We start from the raw sequence: 26,937 nt of genomic DNA, 5'->3' as shown, positions 1-26,937 counted from the left end.
CTCCTCTTGGTCTCTTGTATAAGGAAAGTGGTTGGTGAGGAGGGAGAGTGTGTCTCAAAGTGTAGTGGTATTATTTTTGGATAGATCGGGACACCTCAGTAATCGGTGGCACTGTGATACATTGCTGACGTTGTGGTGGTGGAGCTAGCCATTGCTGTCATGAAGCCTCTTCATTGGTCACTGAGCCTCTCTAAAGGAAGGCCCCTCCCCCAGTATACCGCTGGGAGACCACCAGGGGCTAGTCACCCACGTCAGAGCCTTGATTGGAGGCCAGGAAGGAATATCCTCGTCCATGGACTTAATCAGGGGGAGATGGGGAGTTGATGGCATTTGACCCCCAATGTTCTCTCCTCCTCAGAACTCCTCAGCTCGGGGGAAGGGGCTATTGACTTTGGGCGAGACTGAGTGTAAGTGAGGCCGTGTGAGCAAGAGACTTTACATGAGGGATGAGTTTGAATGAGACAGTGTAAACGTGTTCACAGAAAATTCTTTCTGTTCCAATTCTAGGACAGATTTGTAAGTTTTTTGGGCGTTGCAGCAGTCATGTCCCATGAGTTGGGTCACAATCTGGGAATGGCACACGATACACAAGAACGGGGCTGTATCTGCCCAGATAAGAATGCTGGCTGCATCATGGAAGAAGCATTAGGGTGAGGAACACATTCAAATAGACTGAGTGGTGTTGGATCTCATTCTTACTGCACCATCTAACAGTAAGAATGAAATCTTCTTATTGTTATCACAGGACTCATGGGATGAATTGTACTCTGAAGGAAATGAGTCAGTGGTGTAATTTATTTCCACTCTTATGTCACATAGTCATAGAGTTCTACAGCACAGAGGGAGGCCCTTTGGCCCACCATATCTTTGCCGACCATCAAGCACCAATCTGTTCTAATCCCATTTTCCAGCACTTGCTCCGTATGCCACGGTGTTTCAAGAGCTCATCTAAATGCTCCTTAAATGTTGTGTGGGTTCCCGACTCTATCACCCTTTCAGGCAGTGAGTCTGAGATACACATCTTCCTGTAGAAATGTAGAAAATAGTACGAGGTGTGTTCCACTCAGCCCTTCAAGCCTGCTCTGTCATTCATTGAGATTATGACCAATCATTTAACTCAATAGCTTCATCCTGTCTTCTCCAAGAGCTATACTTAACTCCTTCTTGAAACATACAAGTTTTGGCCTCAACTATTCCTCAACACCAGCACTCTCTGGGTGAAGAAGTTTCTCCTCATCTCAGTCCTAGTCCTCAGTCCACCAACACCTCTACTTTCTCAAATGACTAATGAAATGTGGCATGTCAGCCACCACTCTCACCAACTTTTACGGATGCACCATAGAAAGCATTCTTTCTGGTTGTATCACAGCTTGGTATGGCTACTGCTCTGCTCAAGACCACAAGAAACTACAAAGGGTCATGAATGTAGCCCAATCCATCACAAACCAGCCTCCCATCCATTGACCCTGTCTACACTTCCTGCTGCCTTGGCAAAGCAGCCAACATAATTAAGGAATCTACACACCTATTACATATTCTCTTCCACCTTCTTCTGTCGGGTAGTAAGTAGTAATAAATACTTACCTGACCTTATCCACTCCTTACCAATTAGCTCTCTCCCTACCGGTCTCTACCTCTCTAGCAGGGCAAAAGCATTCTCTGAAGATTGAAAAGTTAGAGAGCCAAAAAGCATCTTTTCCTCTCTATTCCAGATTCCCAGATATCCACACTCACTCTGGCTGTATCTCACTCAGGATGTGCTCTCTCCCACTGCTCATAGAACATTACAGCACAGTACAGACCCTTCAGCCCTCAATGTTGTGCTGAACTATGTCCAATCCCAAGATCAAGCTATCCCACTCCCTATGCTCATGTACAAAGTGTACCGATGATGCGCTTCCAATAGTCCTTGTGTTTTGAGCTGCCTGTGTGAATTGAATAATGCCGGTATAATTCCATGTTTCCCTATCTTTGCTTCCTAAAAATGACATTAAAAACATTGAAATGAAATATAGTTCATTTAATTTTTGCAAGGGGGAAGGCATGTCACAATCAAGAGGGAAAGCAAATCTATGTATTGTAAAGTAATTTATTTTAGTGCTTATCAGATGCTAAAGAGAAAACTGAGCAATGCATTAGCAAGGTGATATGACTTGTTCCACAAATCAGAGGCTGTGGTCACATGATCTACTCCTGCCGCCAGTTTCTACATTTCTATGACCCTTGACGTCTCCACCAGATCTTGATAAAAAGGAAGTTCAGCCATTGTTTGGAACTTGGGATATCTCAAAGACTGCTAAATGTCCCAGCTGCTATGAGTTGAAAGGAATACTTGAGGGGCCTTCTGTCTTAGCAGGCCCCTTTCTTCTGTTGGCATGCCTGGGTATTCAAATGTGAACGGAATTTGTGTAGCTGTCTTTGAAATTGGACTGTGTAGTCCCCAGGGCCTCATTGATGTCTCCTCAGAGATAACAAGGCCTGAGTTTTCCTGAAACTGCAAAATAGTTTCTTTTGTTTTGGGGTCACAGACAGACATAAGTTTAGCCATCTTAAAGATCTTATTCACTCAAGATGCAGTGATAGAATTAGCAAATGCAATGAGAATATATATTTTATAAAAATGTGCAGTGTGACACCTTAGTCCCTCATACCATATGCACAATAGCAAATAATACTTGTATTATATATAGCAGACAATGCCTATCCTGAACAAATCAAAACCCAGTTATCTCTTCCCAACTTGAAGGACATCACCATTGCTGAGTTTCCCAGCATCAATATCCAAAATTTAGTTGAATGTCTGTGAACTGGCCTTTGTTGTTTGCTCCCCAAGGTGGGACAGGGTCTAATTTCTTTCTTCGTTTGTCGCACCAGTTTCTGTGTTTTTTCCACTAATTCATGGAATGTGCACATCACTGGCAAAGCCAGAACTTACTGCTGATGTGTAATTACCCTCCAGGAGCCGGTGCTGAGCCACTCTTGAACCATTGTTGTCTTGCTCAACAGTGCTGTTAGCTAGGGACTTCCAAGAGTTTGATTCAGTGATGGTGAAGGAGCAATTCTGTGCTGACTGTATGTTGCTCAGTAAAAGCCTCAGGTGTTCCCATTCCCTGCAGCCTTTGCCTGCAGACAGTAGCAGTCACAGGTCTTGGTGATGATGTTGAGGAAAGACATGTGGAGCTTGCTTCCTTCTCTTTGTTGCTTGTTGAACTTTCTCTCATTTGATACTCTGATGTGTTCTTATCTTCAGACTTTCATTCCCAACAACCTTCAGCAGTTGCAGCCGAGATGACTTTGAGAGTGCCTTGTTCCAGGGAATTGGGTTTTGTCTCTATAATCCGCCAGATATTACCAAGCTTGTTGGGGGCCCAAAGTGCGGCAACTTGTACGTAGAGAGAGACGAGGAGTGTGACTGCGGTAGCCCTGAAGTAAGTATGAGGCAGATAAGTGGAAGGGTTCCTACTGGGGACTTATTGTTGACAACTTTATTACTGATGGCAAACCTGAATATTGTGACGGATCATAACCTTGAACTTTTATTTTTACAGCACGGAGTCCAGGCTAATGTAAAGAATTGGTTCAGAATTGAATTTACATTCTGGATTGTGATTCTTTGTTTAGTTTAGACAGAGAAATTATTGAAATTTACAGCACACAGGAGGTCATTTACCTATTGTGTCTGTATTGATAGTTAATGAACTTTCAGCCTAATTCCCCTTTCCAGCTCTTGATCCCAGTATTGTATGTTACGGTACTTCAACAGCATATTCAAATGTGATGAAGGTTTCTGCCTTTACCAGCCTTTCAAATCGCGAGTTCCAGATTTCTACCATCCTCTGCATGGGATTCACTCTAAACCTACTTTGTCTTCCCGTAAATCTTTTCCCCCTGCCTTTCAACTCTTCAATCAAGGCAAGCAAGCAACATTTCTTCCCTCTATTTTCACCGCTTATAATTTTATACGTCATTTATTGTCACAATAACTTCATTTCTGTGTTGATATCAGCCTATTTGTGAGTAATAAATAAACTTTTAACTCTTTATGTCTCCCCTGAGCCTCCTGTACACAAAAGAAAAGAACCCTACCCTGTCCATTCTCTCCTTGGCGCAGTGGCACTGCTGCCTCACAGCGCCAGGGATATGGGTTCAATTCTGGCCTTGGTTCACTGTCTGTGTGGAGTTTGCACGTTCTCCCTGTGTCTGCTTGGGTTTTCTCCGGGTGCTCCTGTTTCCTCCCACAGTCCAAAGATGTGCGGCTTAGGTTGATTGGCCATGGTAAATTGTCTCTTTGTGTCAGGGGATAAGCAGGGTAAATATGTGGGGTTACGGAATAGGACCTGGTGGGATTGTGGTTGGTGCAGACTCGATGGGTGAATAACCTCCTTCTCTACTGTAGGGTTTCTATGGATTCCTCATCATTAAAATTCCCCAGGCCACCATTCTCAAAAAATCTCCTCTGCAACTCCTCAAGTGAAATTGCATCTTCTTGTGATGCGATGATTGTAACTGCACACAGTATTCAGCCTAACTGCCATTTAATACATTACCAGCATAAACTCCTAACTCTTAACCTAATAGAATCATTGAAAAACTACAGCACTAACAGGCCCTTTGGCCCACAAGTTGCGCCGATCATATCTCTACCGACTAGACTTACCTATAACCCTCAATCCTATTAAGTCCCATGTACTCATCCAGAAGTCTCTTAAAAGACCCTATCGAATTTGTCTCCACCACCACCGACGACAGCCGATTCCACTCACCCACCACCCTCTGAGTGAAAAACTTACCCCTGCCATCTCCCCAGCACCTTAAACCTGTGTCCTCTTGTGGCAGCCATTTCATTCAGCCCTGGGAGAAGTCTCTGTGAATCCACCCGATCAATACCTCTCAACATCTTATACACCTCTATCAGGTCCCCTCTCATCCTTCGTCTCTCTAAGGAGAAAAGACCGAGCTCTCTCAATCTATCCTCATAAGGCATGCCATCCAATCCAGGCAAACATCCTTGTAAATCTCCTCTGCACCCTTTCAATGGCTTCCACATCTTTCCTGTGATGAGGCGACCAGAACTGAGCACAGCACTCCAAGTAATCTACCTATCCAGCCATCTTCATGCCATGTACAAATTAACCCTCCCCATCCAATGGGTTGAAAAACTATAGGCAACATCCTGTATTGGCTACCACTCCCAGGACAGGCAGAGCATGGGGTTAGATATAGAGTAAAGCTCCCTCTACACCGTCCCCATGAAACACACCCAGGACAGATATGACACGGTGTTGGATACAGAATAAAGCTACCTCAACAGGGTCCCATCAAACACTCCCAGGATAGGGACAACACAGGATTAGATACAGAGTAAATCTCCCTCTACACTGTCCGCATCAAACACTTCCAGGACAGATACAGCACGGGGTTAGATACAGAGTAAAGCTCCCTCTACACTGTCCGCATCAAACACTCCCAGATACAGCTCGGGATGAGATACAGAGTAAAGCTCCCTCTACACTGTCCCCCATCAAACACTCCCAGGACAGGTACAGCACGGGATGAGATACAGAGTAAAGCTCCCTCTACACTGTCCCCCATCAAACACTCCCAGGACAGGTACAGCATGGGGTTAGATACAGTGTAAAGCTGCCTTTATACAGATATGTCGGCAAATTTGGCAAGGTTTAAAAGTAACAGGGTGTTGTGGTCGGAGGTTTTTACTTTCCCATTATTGGCTGGGACTCACTTAGTGCAAGGGGCTTGGATGGGGCAGAGTTTTTAAGGACCATCCAGGAGAGTTTCTTGAAACAGTACGTAGATAGTCCAATTAGGGAAGGGGCTGTATTGGACATGGTATTGGGGAATGAGCCTGGCCAGATGGTCGATGTTTCAGTAGGGGAGCAGTTTGAGAATAGTGACCACAATTCAGTAAGTTTTAAGGTACTGATGGATAAAGATAAGTGTAGTCTTCAACTGAAAATGCTAAATTGGGGGAAGGCTAATCACCATAATATTAGGCAGGAACTGAAGAATGTGGATTGGGGGCAGATGTTTGAGGGCAAATCAACATGTGGAAGGCTTTCAAGTGTAAGTTGATAGGCATTCAGGAACGACACATTCTGTAAGGATGAAGGGAAATATGGCAAGTTTTGGGAACCTTGGATAACGAAAGATATTGTGAGCCCAGTCAAAGAGAAAAAGGCTGGGAACACATGAAGCAAGTGTGGAATACAAGGAAAGTAGAAAGAAACTGAAGCAAGGAGTAAAGAGGCCTGAAAGGGTTCATGAAAAGTCATTGGCCAGGATTAAGGGAAATCCCAATGCTTTTTATACATAAATAAAGAGCAAGAGGCTAGCCAGGGAGCGGGTTTGTCAGGGGAGAGAATCTATGCTTGGGGCCAGAGGAAATGGGTGTGGTATTAAATGAATACTTTGCATCTGTAATGAGCAAAGAGAAGGACTTGATGGATGATGAGTCTGGGAAAGGGTGTGTAGATGTTAAGACCAAAAAGGAGGAGGTATTAAGGGATCTTGAGAAAAATTAAGACAGACAACTCCCCAGGGCCTGATGGGATGTAACCCAAAATACTGAGAGGCAAGGGAAGAAATTGCTGGGGTATTGAGAGAAATCTTTGCATCCTCAGTGGCTTCAGGGGAGATCCCAGGAGATTGTTCCTTTGTTTAAGAAGGATGGCAAGGATAATCCAGATAATTACAGGCCAGTGAGCTTTACGTCAGTGGTAGGGAAATTGTTGGAGAGGATTCTTTGACTCAAGATTTACTCCCACTGGAAATAAGTGGAAGTAATAGTGAGAGACAACATGGTTTTGTGAAGGGGAGGTCGTGTCTCACTAACTTGATTGAGTTTTTCGAGGGACTAATGAAGATGACTGATGAGGGTAGGGCAGCGGATGTTGTCTACATGGACTTCAGTAAGGCCTTTTACAAGGTCCCTCATGGCAGACTGATACAGAAGATGAAGTTGCATGGGATCAGAGGTGAGCTGGTAAGGTGAATACAAAACTGACTTGGTCAAAAAAGACAGAAGGGAACAGAAAGTGTGTTTCTGAATGGAGGGCTGTGACCAGTGGTGTTCCTCAGGGATCAGTGATGGGACCTTTGCTGTTTGTAATACATATAAATGATTTGGAGGCAAATGTAACTGGTTTGATTAGTAAGTTTGAGGACGACACAAATGTTGGTGGATTTGCGCATAGTGATGCGGAACATCAGAGGATACAGCAGGATATAGATCAGTTGGAGACTTGGGTGGAGAGATGGCAGATGGAGTTTAATACGGATAAATGTGAGGCAATGCATTTTGGAAGATCTAATATAGATAAGAAATTTACAGTAAATGAGAGAACCCTTAAGAATATTGACAGGCAGAGAGAATTGGGTGCACAGGTACACAGGTCACTGAAAGTGGCAGTGCCGTGGAGATGGTAGTCAAGAAGGCATACGGCATGCTTGCGTTCATCAGCCGGGGCACTGAGTTTAAAAATTGGCAAGTCATGTTGCACTTTTATGGAATCTTAGGTCACACTTGGACTATAGTGTTCAATTCTGGTCGCTACATTACCAGAAGGATGTGGAGGCTTTGGAGAGGGTACAGAAAAGATTTACCAGAATGTTGTCTGGTATGAAGGGCATTGGCTATGATAAGACGTTGGAGAAACTTGGTTTGTTCTCAATGGAGGTTGAGGGGTTACCTGATAGAAGTTTACAAGATTATGAGGGAAATAGACAGAGTGGATAGTCAGAAACATTTTCCTAGGGTGGAAGAAACAATTGCTGGAGGGCATAAGTTTAAGGTGCGAGGGGCAAGGTTTAAAGGAGATGTATGAGGCAAGTTTTTTATGTAGAGGATTGTGAGTGCCTGGAACTCACTGCCGGGGGAAGTAGTGGAAGCAGATGCGATAGTGACTTTGGACAAAAACATGAAATGGATGGGAATGGAGGGATATGATCCCCAGATGGGTTGGGGGTTTTAGTTCAGATGGGCAACATAGTTTAGAGGGCCGTAAGGCCTGTTCCTGTGCTGTAGTTTTCTTTGTTCTTTTTTCTTTACACTGTCCCCATCAAACACTCCCAGGACAGGTACAGCACACGGTTAGATGCAGAGTAAAGCTCCCTGTACACTGTCTCTATCAAACACTCAAAGGCCAGGCACAGCACGTAGTTACATACAGAGTAAAGCTCCCCCTGCATTGTCCCCATCAAATACTCCCAGGACAGGTACAGCATGGAATTAGATACAGAATAAAGCTCCCTCTACACTGTCCCCATCAAACACTCCCAGAACAGGTACAGCATGGAGTTAGATACAGTATAAAGCTCTCTCTATCCTGTCCCAATCAAACACTGCCAAAACAGGTACAGCAAGAGGTCAGATACACAGTAAAGCTCCCTCTACACTGTCTCCATCAAACACTCATAAGAACATAAGAAATACGAGCAGGAGTAGGCCATCGAGCCCTTCGAGCCTGCCCCACCATTCAATAAGATCATGGCTGATCTGAAGTGGATCAGTTCCACATTCCCGTTTTCTCCCCATAACCCTTAATTCCGTTGTCTATAAAAAACTATCTACCTGTGACTTAAATATATTTAGCGAGGTAGCCTCCACCACTTCAACGGGCAGAGAATTCCAGAGATTCACCACCCTTTGAGTGAAGAAGTTCCTCCTCAACTCTGATCTAAACTGCCCTCCCCTTATCTTGAGGCTGTGCCCTCTAGTTCTGCTATCCTTTCTAAGCGGGAAAAATCTCTCTAGCTCTATCCTATCCATCCCCTTCATTATCTTATATGTCTCTGTAAGATCCCCCCTCATCCTTCTAAACTCCAACGAGTTCAGACACAATCTATTTAGTCTCTTCATAGTCCAACTCCCTCATCTCCAATATCAGCCTAGTGAACCTCCTCTGCACTCCCTCCAAGGCCAGAATATCCTTGCGCAAGTGTGGCGACCAAAACTGCACACAGGACTCTAGCTGTGGCCTCACCAGTACCCTGTACAGTTGCAGCAAGACCTCCCTACTTTTATATTCTATCCCCCTCGCGATAAAGGCCAACATTCCATTCGCCTTCTTGACCACCTGCTGCATCTGCAGACTGGGTTTTTGCGACTCATGCACAAGGACCCCCAGGTTCCTCTGCACCATAGCATGCTGCAGCTTTTCGCCTCTTAAGTAATAATCCCTCCTACTAATATTTCTGCCAAAGTGGATAACCTCACACTTGCTAACATTATACTCCATCTGCCAGGTCCTCGCCCACTCGCTAAGCCTATCCAGATTCCTCTGCAGACTTTCCACACCTTCCACGCAATTTGCTTTTCCACTCATCTTCGTGTCATCAGCAAATTTTGTTACCCTACACTCAGCCCCCTCCTCCAGATCATCTTTATAAATGGTAAGTAGTTGAGGCCCCAGCACCAATCCCTGCGGCACTCCACTCGTCATCATCCGCCAACCAGAATAGCACCCATTGATACCAGCTCTCTGCTTCCTATTAGATAGCCAATCCTCTATCTATGCTAACACCTTACCCCCAACTCCGTGCACCCTAACCTTCTGTAGCAACCTTTTATGAGGCACCTTATCAAACACCTTTTGGAAATCTAAAAACACCACATCCACCGGTTCCCCTCTGTCTACTGCACTCGTCACATCCTCATAGAAATCCAATTCGTCAAACACGACTTCCCCTTAACGAATCCGTGCTGCGTCTGCTCGATCAAACCATTCTTTTCACTCCCTGAACAGATACAGCACGGGGTCAGATACAGAGTAAAGCTTCCTCTACACTGTCCCCATCAAACACTCCCAGAACAGGTACAGCACGGGGTCAGGTACAGATACTATATCTCCTAATTTTGAAGAAGTGAAACAACTTATCATATCAAAATGTCAAATCAATAATGAGAATTTTCTGTATTTATTTCACTTTCAGGAATGTTCGGACATCTGCTGTGAGGCATCAACCTGTAAATTGAAACCTGGTGCAGTATGTTCATCCACTGGCCCCTGCTGTAAAGAGTGTCAAGTAGGTTCTGATTAGGGTACGCTCTGTTGTACACAGCAGATTTAGGTACAAACAGGGTATTGGAGGACTGGGTGAGATTTTGTCTTCAATTGAGATCACCTGAGCATCCAGGAATTTATCAGTTTACTTCTTACTTGTTCCCCCACAGGAAAATGACTCACTTTGATTTTTAAAATTTGATTTGGTGTCACTTGTATTGGGATACGTGAAAGGTATTGTTTCTTGTGCGCTATATAGATAAAGCATACTGTAGAGAAAGAAAGAAGATGCAGAATGTAGTGTTACAGTCATAACTAGGGCATAGATAAAGATCAGCTTAATATAAGGCAAAGTCTGATGGCAGCAGGGAAGAAACCGTTCTTGAGTCAGTTGGTACGTGACCTCAGGCTTTAGAATCTTTTTCCTGATGGAAGAAGGTGGAAGAGAGAATGTCCGGGCTGCATGGGGTCTTTGATTCTGCTGGCTGCTTTTTCGAGGCAGTAGGAAGCATAAACAGTGCCAATGGATGGGAGGCTGGTTTGTGTGGTGGACTGGGCTATGTCAACACCCTTTGCTGTTTCTTGTGGTCTTGGACAGAGCAAGAAACATAGCAAGATGTCATATAAGCAGAAAGAATGCTTTTTATGATCTGTAAAAATTGATGAGGGTTGTAGCAGACATGTCAAGAGTGTCGGTGTGTTTTAATTGTTGCCTTTATTATGCAGTTACTTCCAGTCAGCACTCTTTGTCGGCCTGTGATGGGAGAGTGTGATTTGCCAGAGTTCTGTAAAGGAGATGGTTCAAAATGTCCCGAAAATGTGTTTATGAAAGATGGCCACCCGTGCAGCAGTGGAGCTTTCTACTGTAACAAGGGGATCTGTCAGTCTGCAGATAAGCAGTGTGAGCACATATGGGGTGCAGGTGAGTCCAGAACCTGTTACAGAACAGTCGTGCACAGACACACTGAACACCAGCATTGTCAAATTGATTACAAAATACTGCAGATGTTGGAAATCTGAAATAAACACAAAAAAATGTTGGAAATACTCAATGGTCAGGCAGCATCTGAGGAGAGAGAGACAATGGATAACTCTTTTAGGTCTGTGATCTTTCATTAGAATGGAGGAAAGTTTGGGAAACTTGAGGCAAGAAATGTGACAGGTTTTGAGGAAGTGAAGGGAATCGTGTGTGGGCGAGTGGGCAGGGGGGGAGGGTGAGGGGGGACAGGGGTTGGGCAGGGGGGTGGGGGGAGGGTAGGGCAGAAGGGGGATTACGGTGGGGGAGAAAAGAACAAAAACAGCCACAGTGGGTTTGGAGGGAAAACAAAATGGCAAGGGGAGTTCGTGTCTCACTAACTTGATTGAGTTCCTCGAGCAAGTGACAAAGTTGATAGATGAGGGAAAGGAACTGGATGTTGTATACATGGACTTCAATAAAGCCTTTGACAAGTGTTACATAGCTTTTAACTTCAACACCTTCCAGTATTCCAGTTTAATGAGACAAACAAGGACAGTAATTCAACAATTCCTTTATTTAACACTTCTAGTACCAACTCAAACATAAACAGTTGCACTCATTAACTCTTTACTGAACGTTAACTCTCAACTGAACTTTAACTCTTAAACTGCACTTTAATTTTAACTGAACATCAATTTTAACTATTGAACTGAAAATGGATACTACCCAGTTCAGGAAAACCTTGGTCAAGAAATATCCTTGATGTAGAACCAATCTTCTTCTCTCTGAAGTATCCTTCAGGGTACAAGCTTTTTGCAATGGTTGTTCCCTTCAAGTTATTGCTGCCGAACAAAGAACTCACATGTCTTTTATCCACAATTCTCCACTTGCTTCCAGAAGATTCCCTGTCATCCAGCCAACTGTGTCACCAGAAACAGATCACATGGCTCGAACGTCCAGTGAAATTACTTTTGAATGAAACCATTACACTTAGTTCAAACTGCATATTCCATACAGAGCAGCCATAAATCGGATCCACAATGTCTCAGTTAATGTAAACAACTTCCCTGATCTGACCAACATAGGAAGCTTCAGATCACAGCTCCCAGACCAGAGCCTCTTTAGGACTTACATCTGGTTTTAATCTATAAATTGACTAAAAATCCCAGCATGCTTCACTCTCAGCCAGAATAGCCATTTTAAAGCCACTATTGCCATTATTGTTGTTAAACCACTGTTGTAGCTGTATAGACTGGTACAAAAGGTGAAGTCACACAAAATCAGAAGAGAGCTGGCAAAATGGATACAGAACTGTTTTTGCCATAGAAGACAGAGAGTAGCAATAGAGGGGTGCTTTTCTGAATGGAAGGCTGTGATGAGTGGTATTCCACAGGGATCAGTCCTGGAACCTTTATTGTTCATCGTATATATAAATGATTTGGAGGAAAATTTAACTGGTCTGATTAGTAAGTTCGTAGACGACACAAAAATTAGTGGAATTGCGGATAGTGAAGAGGATTGTCAGAAGATACAGCAAGATGTAGACTGTTTAGGAACTTGGGTGGAGAAATGGTAGATGGAGTTTAATCCAGACAAGTGTGAGATGATGCATTTTGGAAGGTCCAATGCATGTAGGAATTATACAGTAAATGGTAAAATCCTTAGGAGTATTGATAGGCAGAGGGATCTGGGCGCACCAATCACTGAAAGTGGCAACGCAGGTGGATAACGTATAAGATAAGGATAAGATAAGAAGACATATGGCATCCTTGCTTTCATCAGTTGGGGCACTGAGTATTAAAATTCGCAGGCCATACTGCAGCTGTACAGAACCTTAGATTTTGATTTGATTTGATTTGATTTGATTTATTATTATCACATGTATTAACATACAATGAAAAGAATTGTTTCTTGCGCATTATACAAACAAAACATACTGTTCATAAAGCAGAATGTAGTGTTACGGTCACAGCTAGGGCGTAGAGAAAGAGCAACTTAATGCAAGGTAAGTCCAATCAAAAGCCTGACAGCAGCAGGGAAGAAGCTGTTCTTGAGTCAATTGGTACGTGACCTCAGACTTTTGTATCTTTTTCCTGAAGGAAAAAGGTGGAAGAAAGAATGCCTGGGGTGTGTGGGGTCCTTAATTATGCTGGCTGCTTTTGTAGTTCCTTGCCGTTTTGGGCAGAGCTGTGATACCATACCAAGCTGTGATACAACCAGAAAGAATGCTTTCTATGGTGCATCTGTAAAAGTTGGTGAGAGTCATAGCTGACATGCCAAATGTCCTCAGTCTTCTGAGAAAGTAGAGGCATTGGTGGGCCCTTAGTGTCGGCATGGGGGGACCAGGATGGGTTGTTGGTGATCTGGACACCTAAAAACTTGAAGCTCTCGACCCTTTCTACTTAGTCCCCATTGATGTAGACAGGGGCGTGTTCTCCTTTACACTTACTGAAGTCGATGACAATCTCCTTCATTTTGTTGACATTGAGGGAGAGATTATTGTTGTCGTGCTAGTTCACCAGATAGAACATAGAACATAGAACACTACAGCACAAACAGGCCTTTCGGCTTGGAGGGCCAAAGGGCCTGTTCCTATGCTGCACTTTAATTTTTTCTTTGCAAACGGAGATTCCCGACCGCCTTTCCTGGTGCTGCCCATTTACAACCAAAATGAGAAAGAGCAGAGTGTGGGCGTCCGCTGGCAGGGCGAGGGATGCTCGGTGTACTGTGATGGTGTCTGTTGAATCAGAAACTTTGGGATTTTGATGACATTGGGCAGGTTTCAAAATGCATTCTTGATCTTGGCAGGACAGTGTACTGGTGAACACAACACATTCCAAAGGTGCCTGATTCTGTGCCTGAAGCACTGTAAATGCTAGCCTAACCAACCATGCTCAAATCACATGAGTGAATAAATTTTTAAAAAAGTTACTTGGTTTCTCTGGTTGCAGTATTTGGCATCCGAATCATCATACGTCACATCATTTGGTGTTTGTTCTTGAAACAGTTCTGGTTCTCGGCGTATGCTGATACTTCTTGCTGGATTACATGTGCCTTCGGTTGGGTATTTTACTCTAACTAAGTGTTAAGTTAGGCTACTTGTTAGCTTTATGGACACCTTTCACTTTTCCCTACATTTTGAGTAATGCAGTATCTACTGAGAAGATTGATAAGTGATGATTGAAGAGGTTTGTCCTCACTTTACTACTGCGTAGAGTTCTGCATTGGACTCACAGTGTGATGCAGACTTGGAATAGGGATTCTTTTTCAGTTCAAACAGTGTTATGTCTTTTCTGTGAACAATCTGTATTTCAGAGTAAGGTTATATTCTTATTCTTTTATTCATTTATGGGATGTGGACGTTGCTGGCTAGGCCTATCCCTTAATGCCCTTGAAAAGGTAGTGATTTTCTTGGCCCACTGAAGTCCCTGAGGTGTAGATGTACCCACAATGCTGTGAGGAAGGGAATTCCAAGATCCTTTTCTGTGTATACAGAGGACTTGTGACAGTGTTTGCTGTGGTCTGTAGTTCTCATCTGGAGGGTGTGAGTGGCTCACATGCATATCTGCCTCATCTGGCTCTTGCTAGGCCTCTTCCCCTGCATATTTGGCTTCCCCGATCTTATTATCCTCATCCCTCTGATGTCTTCTTTGTTGGACAGGAAATGCAAATCCTCCATCTTGGCTTCTGGTATGTCCTCCCCCCCACCCTTTGTAATGCCAGGTGATGCAGGATATAGCATTGGGATGAAACTGGGGAGTGTACAAGACCTCAGGTCTTGTGGTGTTGCTGGGGCCAAGCACACTCAGCACTCTTCCCCAGATGAAGGATTTGCACAAAGCCCTTGCAAATTGCCCTGCTGCAGCCTCTCAACTTTGCAAAGAATTGCAATTGTGGGGAGCATGTGGCTAGGGAATTGGGGGACCTGTGATTGTGGGGAGCATGTGGCTGGAGAATTGGGGGGAGGTGTGATTGTGGGGAGCACGTAGCTGGGGGCAGGGGGAGGCCGTGATTGTAGGGAGCATGTGGCTGGGGAAATAGGGGGACTGTGATTGTGGGGAGCATGTGGCTGGGGGAATTGGGAGGGCTGTGATTTTGGGGAGCATGTGGCTTGGGGAATTGAGGGTATGGACAGTGACTGTTGATGGGCTGATTAGGGACAGTCTGCATGGCCTTGTGAGTGGAAAATCATGTCTCACAAACTTGATTGAGTTTTTTGAAGGGGTAACCAAGAAGATAGATGAGGGTAGCACAGTTGATGTTATTACATGGACTTTAGCAAAGCCTTTGACAAGGTACTGCATGGTAGGTTGTTGCCTTTGACAAGGTACTGCATGGTAGGTTAAATCTCACAGGATCCAGGGTGAGGTATCTAAATGGATACAAAATTGACTTCTTGACAGAAACCAGAGCGTGGTTGTACAGGATTGTCTTTCAAACTGGAGGCCTGTGACCAGCGGTGTGCCTCAGGGATCAGTGCTGGGTCCACTGTTATTTCTCATGTATATTAATGATTTGGGTGAGAAAATAGGAGGCATAGTTAGTAAGTTTGCAGATGATACCAAGATAGTGGACAGTGAAGAAAGTTATCTCCGATTGCAACAGGATCTTGTTCAACTGGGCCAGTGGGCTGACAAATGGCAGATGGAATTTACTTTAGATAAATGCAAGGTGATGCATTTCGTTGGACTAAACCAGGGCACAACTTAGTCAGTTAATGTAGGACATTGGGGAGAGTTATAGAACAAAGAGATTTGGGGTACATGTTCATAGCTGCTTGAAAGTGGAATCACAGGTGGACAGAGTGGTGAAGAAGGCATTCAGCATGCTTGGTTTTATTGGTCAGAGCATTGAATTCAGGAGTTGGGAGGTCTTTTTGAAGCTGTACAAGACATTGGTAAGGGCACACACACCCTATCTTAGAAAGGATATTATTAAACTAGAAAGAGTGCAGAAAAGATTTACTAGGATGCTACCAGGACTTGATGGTTTGAATTATAAGGAGAGGTTGGACAGACTGGGACTTTTTTCTCTGGCGTGTAGAAGGCTGAGGGGTGATCTTACAGAGGTCTATAAAATAATGAGGGACACAGATCAGCTGGATAATCAATATCTTTCCCCAAAGGTAGGAGAGTCTAAAACTACAGGGCATGGGTTTAAGGTGAGAGGGGAGAGATACAAAAGGGTCCAGAGGGGCGATTTTTTCACACAGAGGGTGTCTGGAATAAGTTGCTAGAGGTAGTAGTACAGGTAACAATTTTGTCTTCTAAAAAGCATTTAGACAGTTACATGGCTAAGATGGGTATAGAGGGATAATGGGGAAAATGTGGGCAATTGGGATTAGCTTAAGGGTTTAAAAAAAAGATGGCATGGACAAGTTGGGCCAAAGGGCCTATTTCCATTCTGTAAAACTCCGTGACTCTATGACTCCATGGCTAGGGGCAAGCAGCGTTCCCTAGTCTCTACATGTGTCTCTCCCCATTTCTAACCCTCCCTCCCTTTCAGAGTGACGAGATGGCTTTTGCGATACAACCAATTGATTTTACTGCTCTTTTGGTTGCTGCTGGAGTTGAGGAGGAGCAGGAGGAATAATTGCAAACACAGGAGGCCCGGGCCTTACCACTTGCAGGAGTAGAGGAAGACAACCACCAGAGGCAGGAGGTGGCTGCCATTTGCTCAGATGGGGCAGGAGAAGGAGGGAGCAGAGACCCCAGCAGTTCCTTGCATGAGTGTCATTTGAACAGATGTCGGACACTGGGTGCTATTGACGTCTCTGTCTCTGAAAGGAGATAGTGCAACACCCGTGCGACCTGCTGCAGGACCTGGTACCTAGGGGCGGGGAGAGGGAGGAGCACCCACTCTCGGTGGCTGTCAAATTGAACTCTGAACTTTTATGTGACTGGCTCCTTCCAGACTCCTCGCAGAGATGTATGTGACATCTGCCAGTCAGCTGTGTGTCAAGCAGATCACAGAAGCCCTGTCTGCCCGGGCTGAGTAGTGCATCAAATTTATCCTGGAGCAGACCCATCTGGAAGCCCGGGCTGCAGCCATTGCGGGGATGCCCAACGGACAGGAGGGCATCGACTGCACCCACGTCACCCTCAAGGCCTCCCTACAGAATCCATGAAGATTCATCAACAGAAAAAGGTTCCATTCCTTGAATGTTCAACTGGTGTGTGACTATAATATGGACATTATGCATGTCTGCACAAGACATCCAGGCAGCGTACATGACAGCTTCATTGTCAGAAGCTCTAACATCCTGGAGGCATTTGAGGAAGAGGCCAGGCTGCGGGGGGTTGTTCGTGGGTAATATGGGTTACCCGCTTCAGACATGCTGATGATGCCTGTGCGGAGGCCTGTGACTGAGGCGGAGATCCGCTATAATAAGGATCACATTGCCACCTGCAAGACAATGGAGAGGTGCCTGGACCGCTCTGGCAGGTTCCTACAATACAGCCCTATGATCATGTCCCACATTGTGGTCATGTGCTGTGCCACACAAAACCTGGCTCTGCAGAGAAGTTACCTATTGGAGGAGGAGGACATGGAGGCTGACCAGCTAGGTGTTGCTGTGGAGGAGGTCACCCAGTAGGAGGAACATAGAACATTACAGTGCAGTACAGGCCCTTTGGCCCTCGATGTTGCACCGACCAGTGGAACCAATCTAATGACCCTCTAACCTAAACTATTCCAATGTTATCCATATGCCTATCCACTGACCATTGAACGCCCTTAGAGTTGGCAAGTCCACAACTGCTGCAGGCAGGGCATTCCACGCCCTTACTACCCTCTGAGTAAAGAACCTACCTCTGACATCCGTCCTATAATTACCGCCCCTTAATTTAAAGCTATGTCCCCTCATGTTAGCCATCACCATCCGAGGAAAAAGACTCTCACTATCCACCCTATCTAGTCCTCTGATCATCTTGTATGCCTCAATTAGGTCACCTCTTAACCTTCTTCCCTCTAGGCTTCTGCAGAAAATGCAGATGTATGGGATTGAGGGTAATCTAGGAAATTGGATCAGGAATTGGCTAGCAGATAGGAGACAGAGGGTGTTGGTTGATGGTAAATATTCGTCATGGAGTTCAGTTACGAGTGGTGTGCCTCAGGGATCTGTTTTGGGGCCACTGCTGTTTGTAATTTTTATTAATGATCTGGATGAGGGTATATTTGGGTGGATTAGTAAATTTGCTGATGACACCAAAGTCGGAGGTGTGGTAGATTGTGAGGAAGGGTGTCATAGTTTGCAGGGAGACTTAGACAGGTTGCAGAGCTGGGCCGAGAGGTGGCGGATGGAGTTTAATGCGGAGAAGTGTGAGGTAATTCACTTTGGTAGGAATAACAGATGTGTCGAGTATAGGGTTAACGGGAGGACTCTGAATAGTGTGGATGAACAGAGGGATCTAGGTGTATGTGTACATAGATCCCTGAAAGTAGGGAATCAAGTGGATAAGGTTGTTAAGAAGGCATACGGTGTCTTGGCGTTTATTGGTAGGGGGATTGAATTTAGGAGTCGCAGCGTCATGTTGCAACTGTACAAAACTCTGGTGCGGCCGCACTTGGAGTATTGTGTGCAGTTCTGGTCCCCACATTATAGGAAGGATGTGGAGGCTTTGGAGAGGGTGCAGAGGAGGTTTACCAGGATGTTGCCTGGTATGGAGGGGAGGTCCTTTGAGGAGAGACTGAGGGATTTGGGGTTGTTTTCGCTAGAAAGAAGGTGGCTAAGAGGGGATCTTATTGAAACATACAAGATGATTAGAGGTTTAGATAGGGTGGACAGTGATAGCCTTTTTCCTCGGATGGAGAAAGCTAGCACGAGGGGGCATGGCTTTAAATTAAGGGGAGGTAGTTATAGGATGGATGTCAGGGGTAGGTTCTTTACCTAGAGGGTGGTGAGGAATTGGAATGCCCTGCCTGCTGCAGTTGTAAATGCGCCTAGTTTGGGGGCGTTTAAGAGATCTGTGGATAGGTTTATGGATGGAAAGGGATTGGTTTAGGTTAGAGGGTCATTGTTTTTTAACTGGTCGGTGCAACATCGTGGGCCGAAGGGCCTGTTCTGCGCTGTAATGTTCTATGTTCTATGTTCTAATGAAAAGAACCTCAAGTCCCTCAGCCTTTCCTCTAAAGACCTTCCCACCATACCAGGCAACATCCTGATAAATCTCCTCTGCACCCTTTCCAATGCCTTCACATCCTTCTTATAATGTGGCGACCAGAACTGTACGCAATACTCCAAGTGCGGCCGCACCAGAGTTTTGTACAGTTGCAACATGACCTCACGGCTCTGAAGTTCAATCCCTCTACCAATAAAAGCTAACACACCGTACGCCTTCTTAACAACCTTATCAACCTGGGTGCCAACTTTCAGGGATCTGTGCACATGTACACCGAGATCTCTCTGCTCGTTGACACTACCAAGAGTCCTTCCATTAGCCTGATATTCTGTACTCCTGTTACTCTTACCAAAGTGAATCACCTCACACTTTTCCGCATTAAACTCCATTTGCCACCTCTCAGCCCAGCTCTGCAGCTTATCTATGTCCCTCTGCAAACTGTAACATCCATCCTCACTGTCTACAACTCCTCCAACTTTGGTGTCGTCAGCAAATTTACTAACCCATCCTTTTACACCCTCATCTAGGTCATTTATAAAAATGACAAACAGCAGTGACCCCAAAACAGATCCCTGAGGTACACCACTTGTAACTGCACTCCAGGTTGAATATTTCCCATCAACCACCACCCTCTGTCTTCCATCAGCTAGCCAATTCCTGATCCAAACCGCTAAATCACCCTAAATCCCATGCATCTGCATTTTCTGCAGTAGCCTACCATAGGGAACCTTATCAAACGCTTTGCTAAAATCCATATACTCCACGTCAACTGCCTTACCCTTATCCACCTCTTTGGTCACCATTTCAAAAAACTCGATAAGGTTTGTGAGGCACGACCTACCCTTCACAAAACCGTGTTGACCATCCCTAACCAATTTATTTCTCTCTAGATGATTATAAATCCTATCTCTTATAACTCTTTCCAAAACTTTGCCCACAACAGAAGTAAGACTCACTGGTCTATAATTCCCAGGATGGTCTCTACTCCCCTTCTTGAACAAGGGGACAACATTTGCTATCCTCCAGTCTTCCGGCACTATACCTGTAGCCAATGACGACATGAAGATCAAAGCCAAAGGCTCTGCAATCTCCTCCCTAGCCTCCTAGAGAATCCTAGGCTAAATCCCATCCGGCCTCTCATACTCTCAAGAATTGCTAACACCTCCTCCTTATGTACCTCAATCCCATCTAGTCTAAAAGCCTGTATCTCAGCATTCTCCTTGACTACATTGACTTTTTCCTGCGTGAATACTGACAAAAAATATTCATTTAGTGCCTCTCCTATCTCTTCAGGCTCCACACACAACTTCCCACTACTATCTCTGACTGGCCCTAATCTTGCCCTAACCAATCTTTTATTCTTGACATACCTATAGAAAGCTTTAGGGTTCTCCTTGATCCTATCTGCCAAAGTCTTCTCATGTCCTCTTCTAGCTCTTCTTAACACTCTCTTTAGCTCCTCCCTGGCTAATTTGTAACTCCGTAAAAAGTCTGACAACACCAGGTTTTAGTCCAACCGATTTATTTGATAGTAAACTCACAAGCTTTCGAGGGGACTGCCTCTTCGTCAGGTGAATGGAGAGTTCGTCAGGTGAACTCTCCATTCACCTGACGAAGAGGCAGTCTCCTCGAAAGCTTGTGAGTTTACTATCAAATAAATCAGTTGGACTAAAACCTGGTGTTGTCAGACTTTTTACTGTGTTTACCCCAGTCCAATGCCGGCACATCCACATCATAATTTGTAACTCTCCAGTGCCCTAACTGAGCCTTCGTGTCTCATCTTTACATAAGCCTCCTTCTTCCTCAACTTGTTTAGTAAACCACGGTTCCCTCGCTCGACCAGTTCCTCCATGCCTGACAGGTACATATTTATCAAGGACTCGCAGTAGCTGCTCCTTGAATAAGCTCCACATTTCAGTTGTGGATTCAGTTGTGGAAGTTGTCACGTTTCAGGAGGAGGAAGAGGTGGAGAAGAAGAGGAAGAACATGCCGAGAAACTCATGCTGGAGGGCTGACAGTTCAAATGAGGCATGCGAGGGTGGCAAGGCCTGATCACCAGGCGGCTCAGCGGCTAGGATCTTGTGGGTTCCATCCCCCCCCCCCCCCCGCAAGAATCCTTCTATCCCCTGCAATATTGTCACCAAGTATTTTGGCCGGCCGGAGGGTGCTCACAACTCGCTAAATACCATTATGATGATGCCATGGTGCAAAGTAGTTGTCGCCAACTTAAAATCTGCATGCACACTGGCACCTGGGTCCACGTCTGTGTAGTGGGAAGGGACCTGCAACCCCCATACAGGGCCCTGGGGTGGATGTGGTGGTGGTGGGGAAGGAATCACTCGTAGGTTCTGGGGAAACAGTAGCTTTCTTGTCTCAGTGACATCATTGAGGGGCACGCCCAACTGACATCAACATGAAGCATCGCTCCGGCGATCATCAATGGAAGAGGATTCCCCTTCGAGACAACTCTGAGACAAATTAACCATAACTACATGGTGAAAAATCATTTAATAATTGTAATAAAGGTGTTTAAATAATGAGTTCTAACATAAAAATTTGAGAACAGAAAACACTAAGGTGGTTAAAGATCTATCTAACTATTGCAGCCCTTCACCCATCCATGCTAGTGAAACTACAACTTCTTAACCTTACGTGGCCTATCACTACGTTTCAATGACTCCCCAGAATGTACAGCGGAGATGAAGGGGGCCAGCTACCTCACCCCGTGGCCTGTGATGCACTTGGCGAGCATCCTGTGGGGGCCCTGAACCTTGAGGGCCTTTTCCGGCTTCCTGGTGTCTGGAACGTTTCCATGGCACCCTCTTCATCCTGCTGTCCCTGAGATGCCCCACTGTCAGGAAGGGGGGAGTCAGAAGCTGTAGCCATAGCCACAGTCTCTTGTCTGGAAGGCCCCAGCATGGGCTTGAGCCCTACCTCCTCCCTTGGGGTTCCTGTGACCCTTGAGTCACTCTGGCATCACCTAGCCCTGCCAGTCCTGGAGGAGCACCTGCGTCCTACCCATGATGATCGAGCCCTCTGCGATGGCCACCTGAGTTGGGGACACCTGTCAATAGCTGCACCAAGTGCTCTGTGAGACTGGGCCATGCTCTGCAACCCCTAAGCCATGATCCTCTGCGACTGGGCCACATTCTCAAGAGCTGCTGCCTTAGTCCGCTGTGTTTCAGTGCTGTCCCACTGGGTCTCCTGCAAACTCTCAAGCCTCACAGCCATGGGCCGCAGAATCTCAAGAATCCTGTTCAGTCCCTCAGCTGTCCACTGTGGCCTGCTGTGACTTGGCCATCACTTGGAGCCTGCTGCTCACGGCAAATGTTCTCTGCCCCAGGCTTTTCACTGCAGATGCCACCCTTACAGTGTTGGCCTGTGAACCAAGCAAGACAGGCAATCTGAAAGCTTTGGGACTCTTCCCAACAACTTCTCAGTAGGACAGCCAGTGTGGCTGTCAGCCTCTTCTGCATTCCCTGGCTCTGTTGCTGCACCTCCAGCAGCTGAGGGAGAAGTGATCTCAGAGGCCCAGCGTGTAGACTGGGGCCAGCTGAGTCTTTACTTTCGGCAGGCCCCTGTGTGCCAGAGGCTTTGGACATTCCCTCCTCCACCCGATGTACATCAGCAGATGTGTCATGCTCACCAGAGAGTGACCCAGAAGCCTCATCACTAACTGGACCCACCGATGTGAGAGTATCTGGGATGCTGAGTTGTGAGGTGGAAGCTGATGCCAAAATGGTGCCACCTTCACCCATATCCTCCAAGGACTCATTCGAGCTGACCTGATCAGAATGGGCTGAAGCTGCAGTAGGGGCCTCTAGTCCAAAAGGTCCCAAGGCATTGGCATCTGTCCCTGCAACACTGCACACAAGATTAAGTGCAAGGGAGGGAGAGGAATTCGGGATGCAAAACATGTGATTCTCAAATCTCCATTAAACATAGAGCAAAGCACAAAGAAAATTACATCACAGGAACAGGCCTTTCGGCCTTCTCAGCCTGTAGTGACCAGGCTGCCAATCTGAATTAACCTGCAGGCTGCAGGTTAATGTCGAGGATGTTCCACTATTTAAAGGAGTAGGGGTCACGAGAGAGGTTAGTAGCGTTTCTACAAATAAGGTCCACATAAAGGCTGGTATAAAGACCCTTTACCTGAATGCACAAAGCATTCAAAACAAAGTGAATGAGCTGATGGCGCAAATCAGCACAAATGGATATGATCTAGTGGCCATTACGGAAATGTGGTTGCAGGGTGACCAGGACTGGGAACTTAATATCCAGGGGTATCAGACATTTACGAAGGATAGACAGGAGGAAAAAGGAGGTGGGGTAGCTCTGTTAATTAATGATAATATCAGGGCGGTAGTAAGGGAAGATATAGGGTCCAAAGAGCAAAACGTGGAATCGTTGTGGGTGGAGATAAGGAATAGTAAGGGGAGAAAATCACTGGTGGGCGTGGTCTATAGGCTCCCAAATAATAAGTTTGAGGTGGGGCTGGCTATAAACAAGCAAATAAATGATGCGTGCAGAAACAGAACGGTGATAATTATGGGGGATTTTAATCTGCATATTGATTGGTTGACTCAAGTTGGACACGGTGGGCTTGAGGAAGAGCTATTGGAATGCTGTCGCGATAGTTTCCTTGAACAGTATGTAACGGAAGCTACGAGGGAGTGGGTTATCTTAGATCTGGTACTGTGTGTGCATGAGTCGCAAAAACCCAGCTTGCAGGTGCAGCAGGTGGTCAGGAAGGCGAAGGGGATGCTGGCCTTCATAGCGAGGGGGATTGAATATAAAAGTAGGGAGGTCTTGCTGCGGCTATATAGGGCATTGGTGAGGCCGCAGCTGGAGTACTGTGTGCAGTTTTGGGCGCCGTACTTACGCAAGGATATTTTGGCCTTGGAGGGAGTGCAGAGGAGGTTTACTAGGCTGATGCCGGAGTTGCGGGGGTTGAGCTATGAGGAGAGGCTGAATAAACTAGGTTTGTACTCGTTAGAGTTTAGAAGAATGAGGGGAGATCTCATTGAGACATATAAGATGCTGAATGGGATGGATAGGATTGAGGTGGAGAGACTCTTCCCGCTCAGAAAGGACAGTAGGACTAGGGGGCACAGCCTCAAGATAAAGGGGGTGCGGTTTAGAACGGAGTTGAGGAGGAACTTCTTCACTCAAAGGGTGGTGAATCTCTGGAATTCTCTGCCCGTTGAAGTGGTGGAGGCTACCTCGCTAAGTATTTTTAAGACGCGGGTTGATGGGTTTTTGATAAGAGAGGGGATTAAGGGTTATGGGGAGAGGGCGGGAATGTGGAACTGAGCCACGACAGATCAGCCATGATCTTATTGAATGGCGGGGCAGGCTCGAAGGGCCAGATGGCCTACTCCTGCTCCTATTTCTTATGTTCTTATGTAATGAGGCAGGTAGAATTAGGGATCTTTTTGTGAGGGATCCTCTTGGGATGAGTGATCATAGTATGGTTGAATTTCTGATGCAGATGGAGGGTGAAAAAGTAGGGTCCCAAACCTGTGAACAGAGGGGAGTATGATAAGATGAAGCGGAATTGGCGAATGTAGATTGGGGGTGCAGATTGGTTGGTAGGACAGCTGAGGAACAGTGGAGGATTTTTAAGGAGATCTTTTTCGGTACTCAGCAGAAATATATTCCAGTGGTAAAGAAGGACTGTAAGAAAAGGGATAACCAGCCGTGGTTATTGAAGGAAATAAAGGAGAGTATTAAGTTAAAAGCTGATGCATTCAGAGCGGCTAAAATTAGTAGGCGATTAGAAGATTGGGAAAGATTTAAAAAACAACAAAGAATGACTAAGAAAGCGATAAAGAAAGGAAAGATAGAGTATGAAGCCAAACTAGCTCTAAATATAAAAAATGATAGTAAAAGTTTTTACAGATATATAAAGAAGAGGAGACTGGCTAGAGTGAATGTTGGTCCCTTGGAGGATGAGAGGGGGGATTTAGTGGTGGGTAACGAGGAAATGGCTGAGGCTATAAGTTTTTTGTGTCGGTCTTCATGGTGGAGGACACAAATAGCTTACTGAATGTTAAAGATAGAAGGATGGTAGGAGATGAGGTCCTTAATGCGAATACTGTCACTAGAGAGGTAGTGCTTGATAGACTAACAGGACTGAAGGTGGAACATGTCCCCAGGACTGGATGGAATGCATCCCAGGGTTCTGAAAGAAATGGCAGAGGTGATAGTGGATGCCTTAGTAATTATTTATCAAAATTCGCTGGATTCCGGGGAAGTGCTGGAAGATTGGAAAACGGCTAATGTTATGCCTCTGTTTAAAAAAGGTAGCAGAGAAAAGGCAGGGAATTATAGGCCGGTTAGTTTAATGTCTGTAGTTGGAAAATTGCTAGAATCCATCATCAAAGAAGAAATAGCGGGGCACCTAGAAAAGAATGGTTTGATCGAGCAGACGCAGCACGGAATTGTGAAGGGGAAGTCGTGTTTAACAAATTTATTGGATTTCTATGAGGATGTGACTAGTGCGGTAGACAGAGGGGAACCGGTGGATGTGGTGTTTTTAGGTTTCCAGAAGGCGTTCGATAAGGTGCCTCACAAAAGCTTGCTGCGGAAGGTTAGGGTATACGGAGTTGGGGGTAAGGTGTTAGCGTGGATTGAGGATTGGTTATCTAACAGGAAGCAGAGAATTGGAATCAATGGGTGCTTTTCTGGTTGTCAGTTGGTGACTAGTGGAGTGCTGCAAGGATCGGTGCTGGGGCCTCAACTGTTTACCATTTACATTGATGATCTGGAGGAGGGGGCTGAGTGTAGGGTAACAAAATTTGCTGATGACACGAAGATGAGTGGAAAAGCAAATTGCGTGGAAGGTGTGGAAAGTCTGCAGAGGAATCTGGATAGGCTTAGCGAGTGGGCGAGGACCTGGCAGATGGAGTATAATGTTAGCAAGTGTGAGGTTATCCACTTTGGCAGAAATAATAGTAGGAGGGATTATTACTTAAGAGGCAAAAAACTGCAGCATGCTACGGTGCAGAGGGACCTGGGGGTCCTTGTGCATGAGTCGCAAAAACCCAGTCTGCAGGTGCAGCAGGTGATCAAGAAGGTGAATGGAATGTTGGCCTTTATCGCGAGGGGGATAGAATATAAAAGTAGGGAGGTCTTGCTGCAACTGTACAGGGTACTGGTGAGGCCACAGCTGGAGTCCTGTGTGCAGTTTTGGTCCCCATATTTGCAAAAGGATATATTGGCCTTGGATGGAGTACAGAGAAGGTTCACCAGGCTGATACCGGAGATGAGGGGGTTAGCTTATGAAGAGAATAGACTGGGTCTGTACTCGTTAGAGTTTAGAAGGCTGAGGGGGGATCTTATAGAGACTTACAAGATAATGAAGGGGATAGATAGGGTAGAGGTAGAGAGATTCTTCCCGCTTAGAATGGATAGCAGAACTAGAGGGCACAGCCTCAAAATAAGGAGGGGGCAGTTTAGATTGGAGTTGAGGAGGAACTTCTTCATTCAAAGGGGTGGTGAATCTCTGGAATTCTCTGCCCATTGAAGTGGTGGAGGCTACCTCGTTGAATATATTTAAGTCACGGGTAGGTAGATTTCTGATAGACAACGGAATTAACAAAACAAAAACAAAGAACATCCCAGCACGGGAAGCAGGCCCTTCGGCCCAACAAGCCCGCGCCGCTGCATCTTCCCACACCTACCCTGCCCTGTGTGTATGTGAGTGGAACCCCTAATTAAAGATTTAAAGGTATTAAAGGTTATGGGGAGAAAGCGGGAAAGTGGAACTGATTCACTTCAGATCACCATGATCTTATTGAATGGCAGGGCAGGCTCGAAGGGCTAGATGGCCTACTTC

General features: G+C 45.6%; 1 protein-coding gene across 1 annotated transcript in view; it reads left to right on the top strand.

The window, feature by feature from the left end:
* The window catches only part of LOC145348502 (disintegrin and metalloproteinase domain-containing protein 12-like), a 200,291-nt gene that overhangs the window by 76,280 nt on the left and 97,074 nt on the right, over positions 1–26,937 (top strand). The window contains exons 11-14 of the mRNA XM_080196694.1: positions 508–650; positions 3,251–3,428; positions 9,949–10,041; positions 10,746–10,941. Of these exons, the coding sequence (XP_080052820.1) occupies positions 508–650; positions 3,251–3,428; positions 9,949–10,041; positions 10,746–10,941 (610 nt within the window). The remainder of the gene's footprint in view (positions 1–507; positions 651–3,250; positions 3,429–9,948; positions 10,042–10,745; positions 10,942–26,937) is intronic.

Source organism: Carcharhinus amblyrhynchos, chromosome 1 (genome assembly GCF_965287045.1).
Source record: "Carcharhinus amblyrhynchos chromosome 1, sCarAmb.v2.hapA, whole genome shotgun sequence".
NCBI lineage: Eukaryota > Metazoa > Chordata > Chondrichthyes > Carcharhiniformes > Carcharhinidae > Carcharhinus > Carcharhinus amblyrhynchos.
Note: the sequence above shows the minus strand (reverse complement) of the source record. Positions and strands in the feature narration are given on the sequence as shown.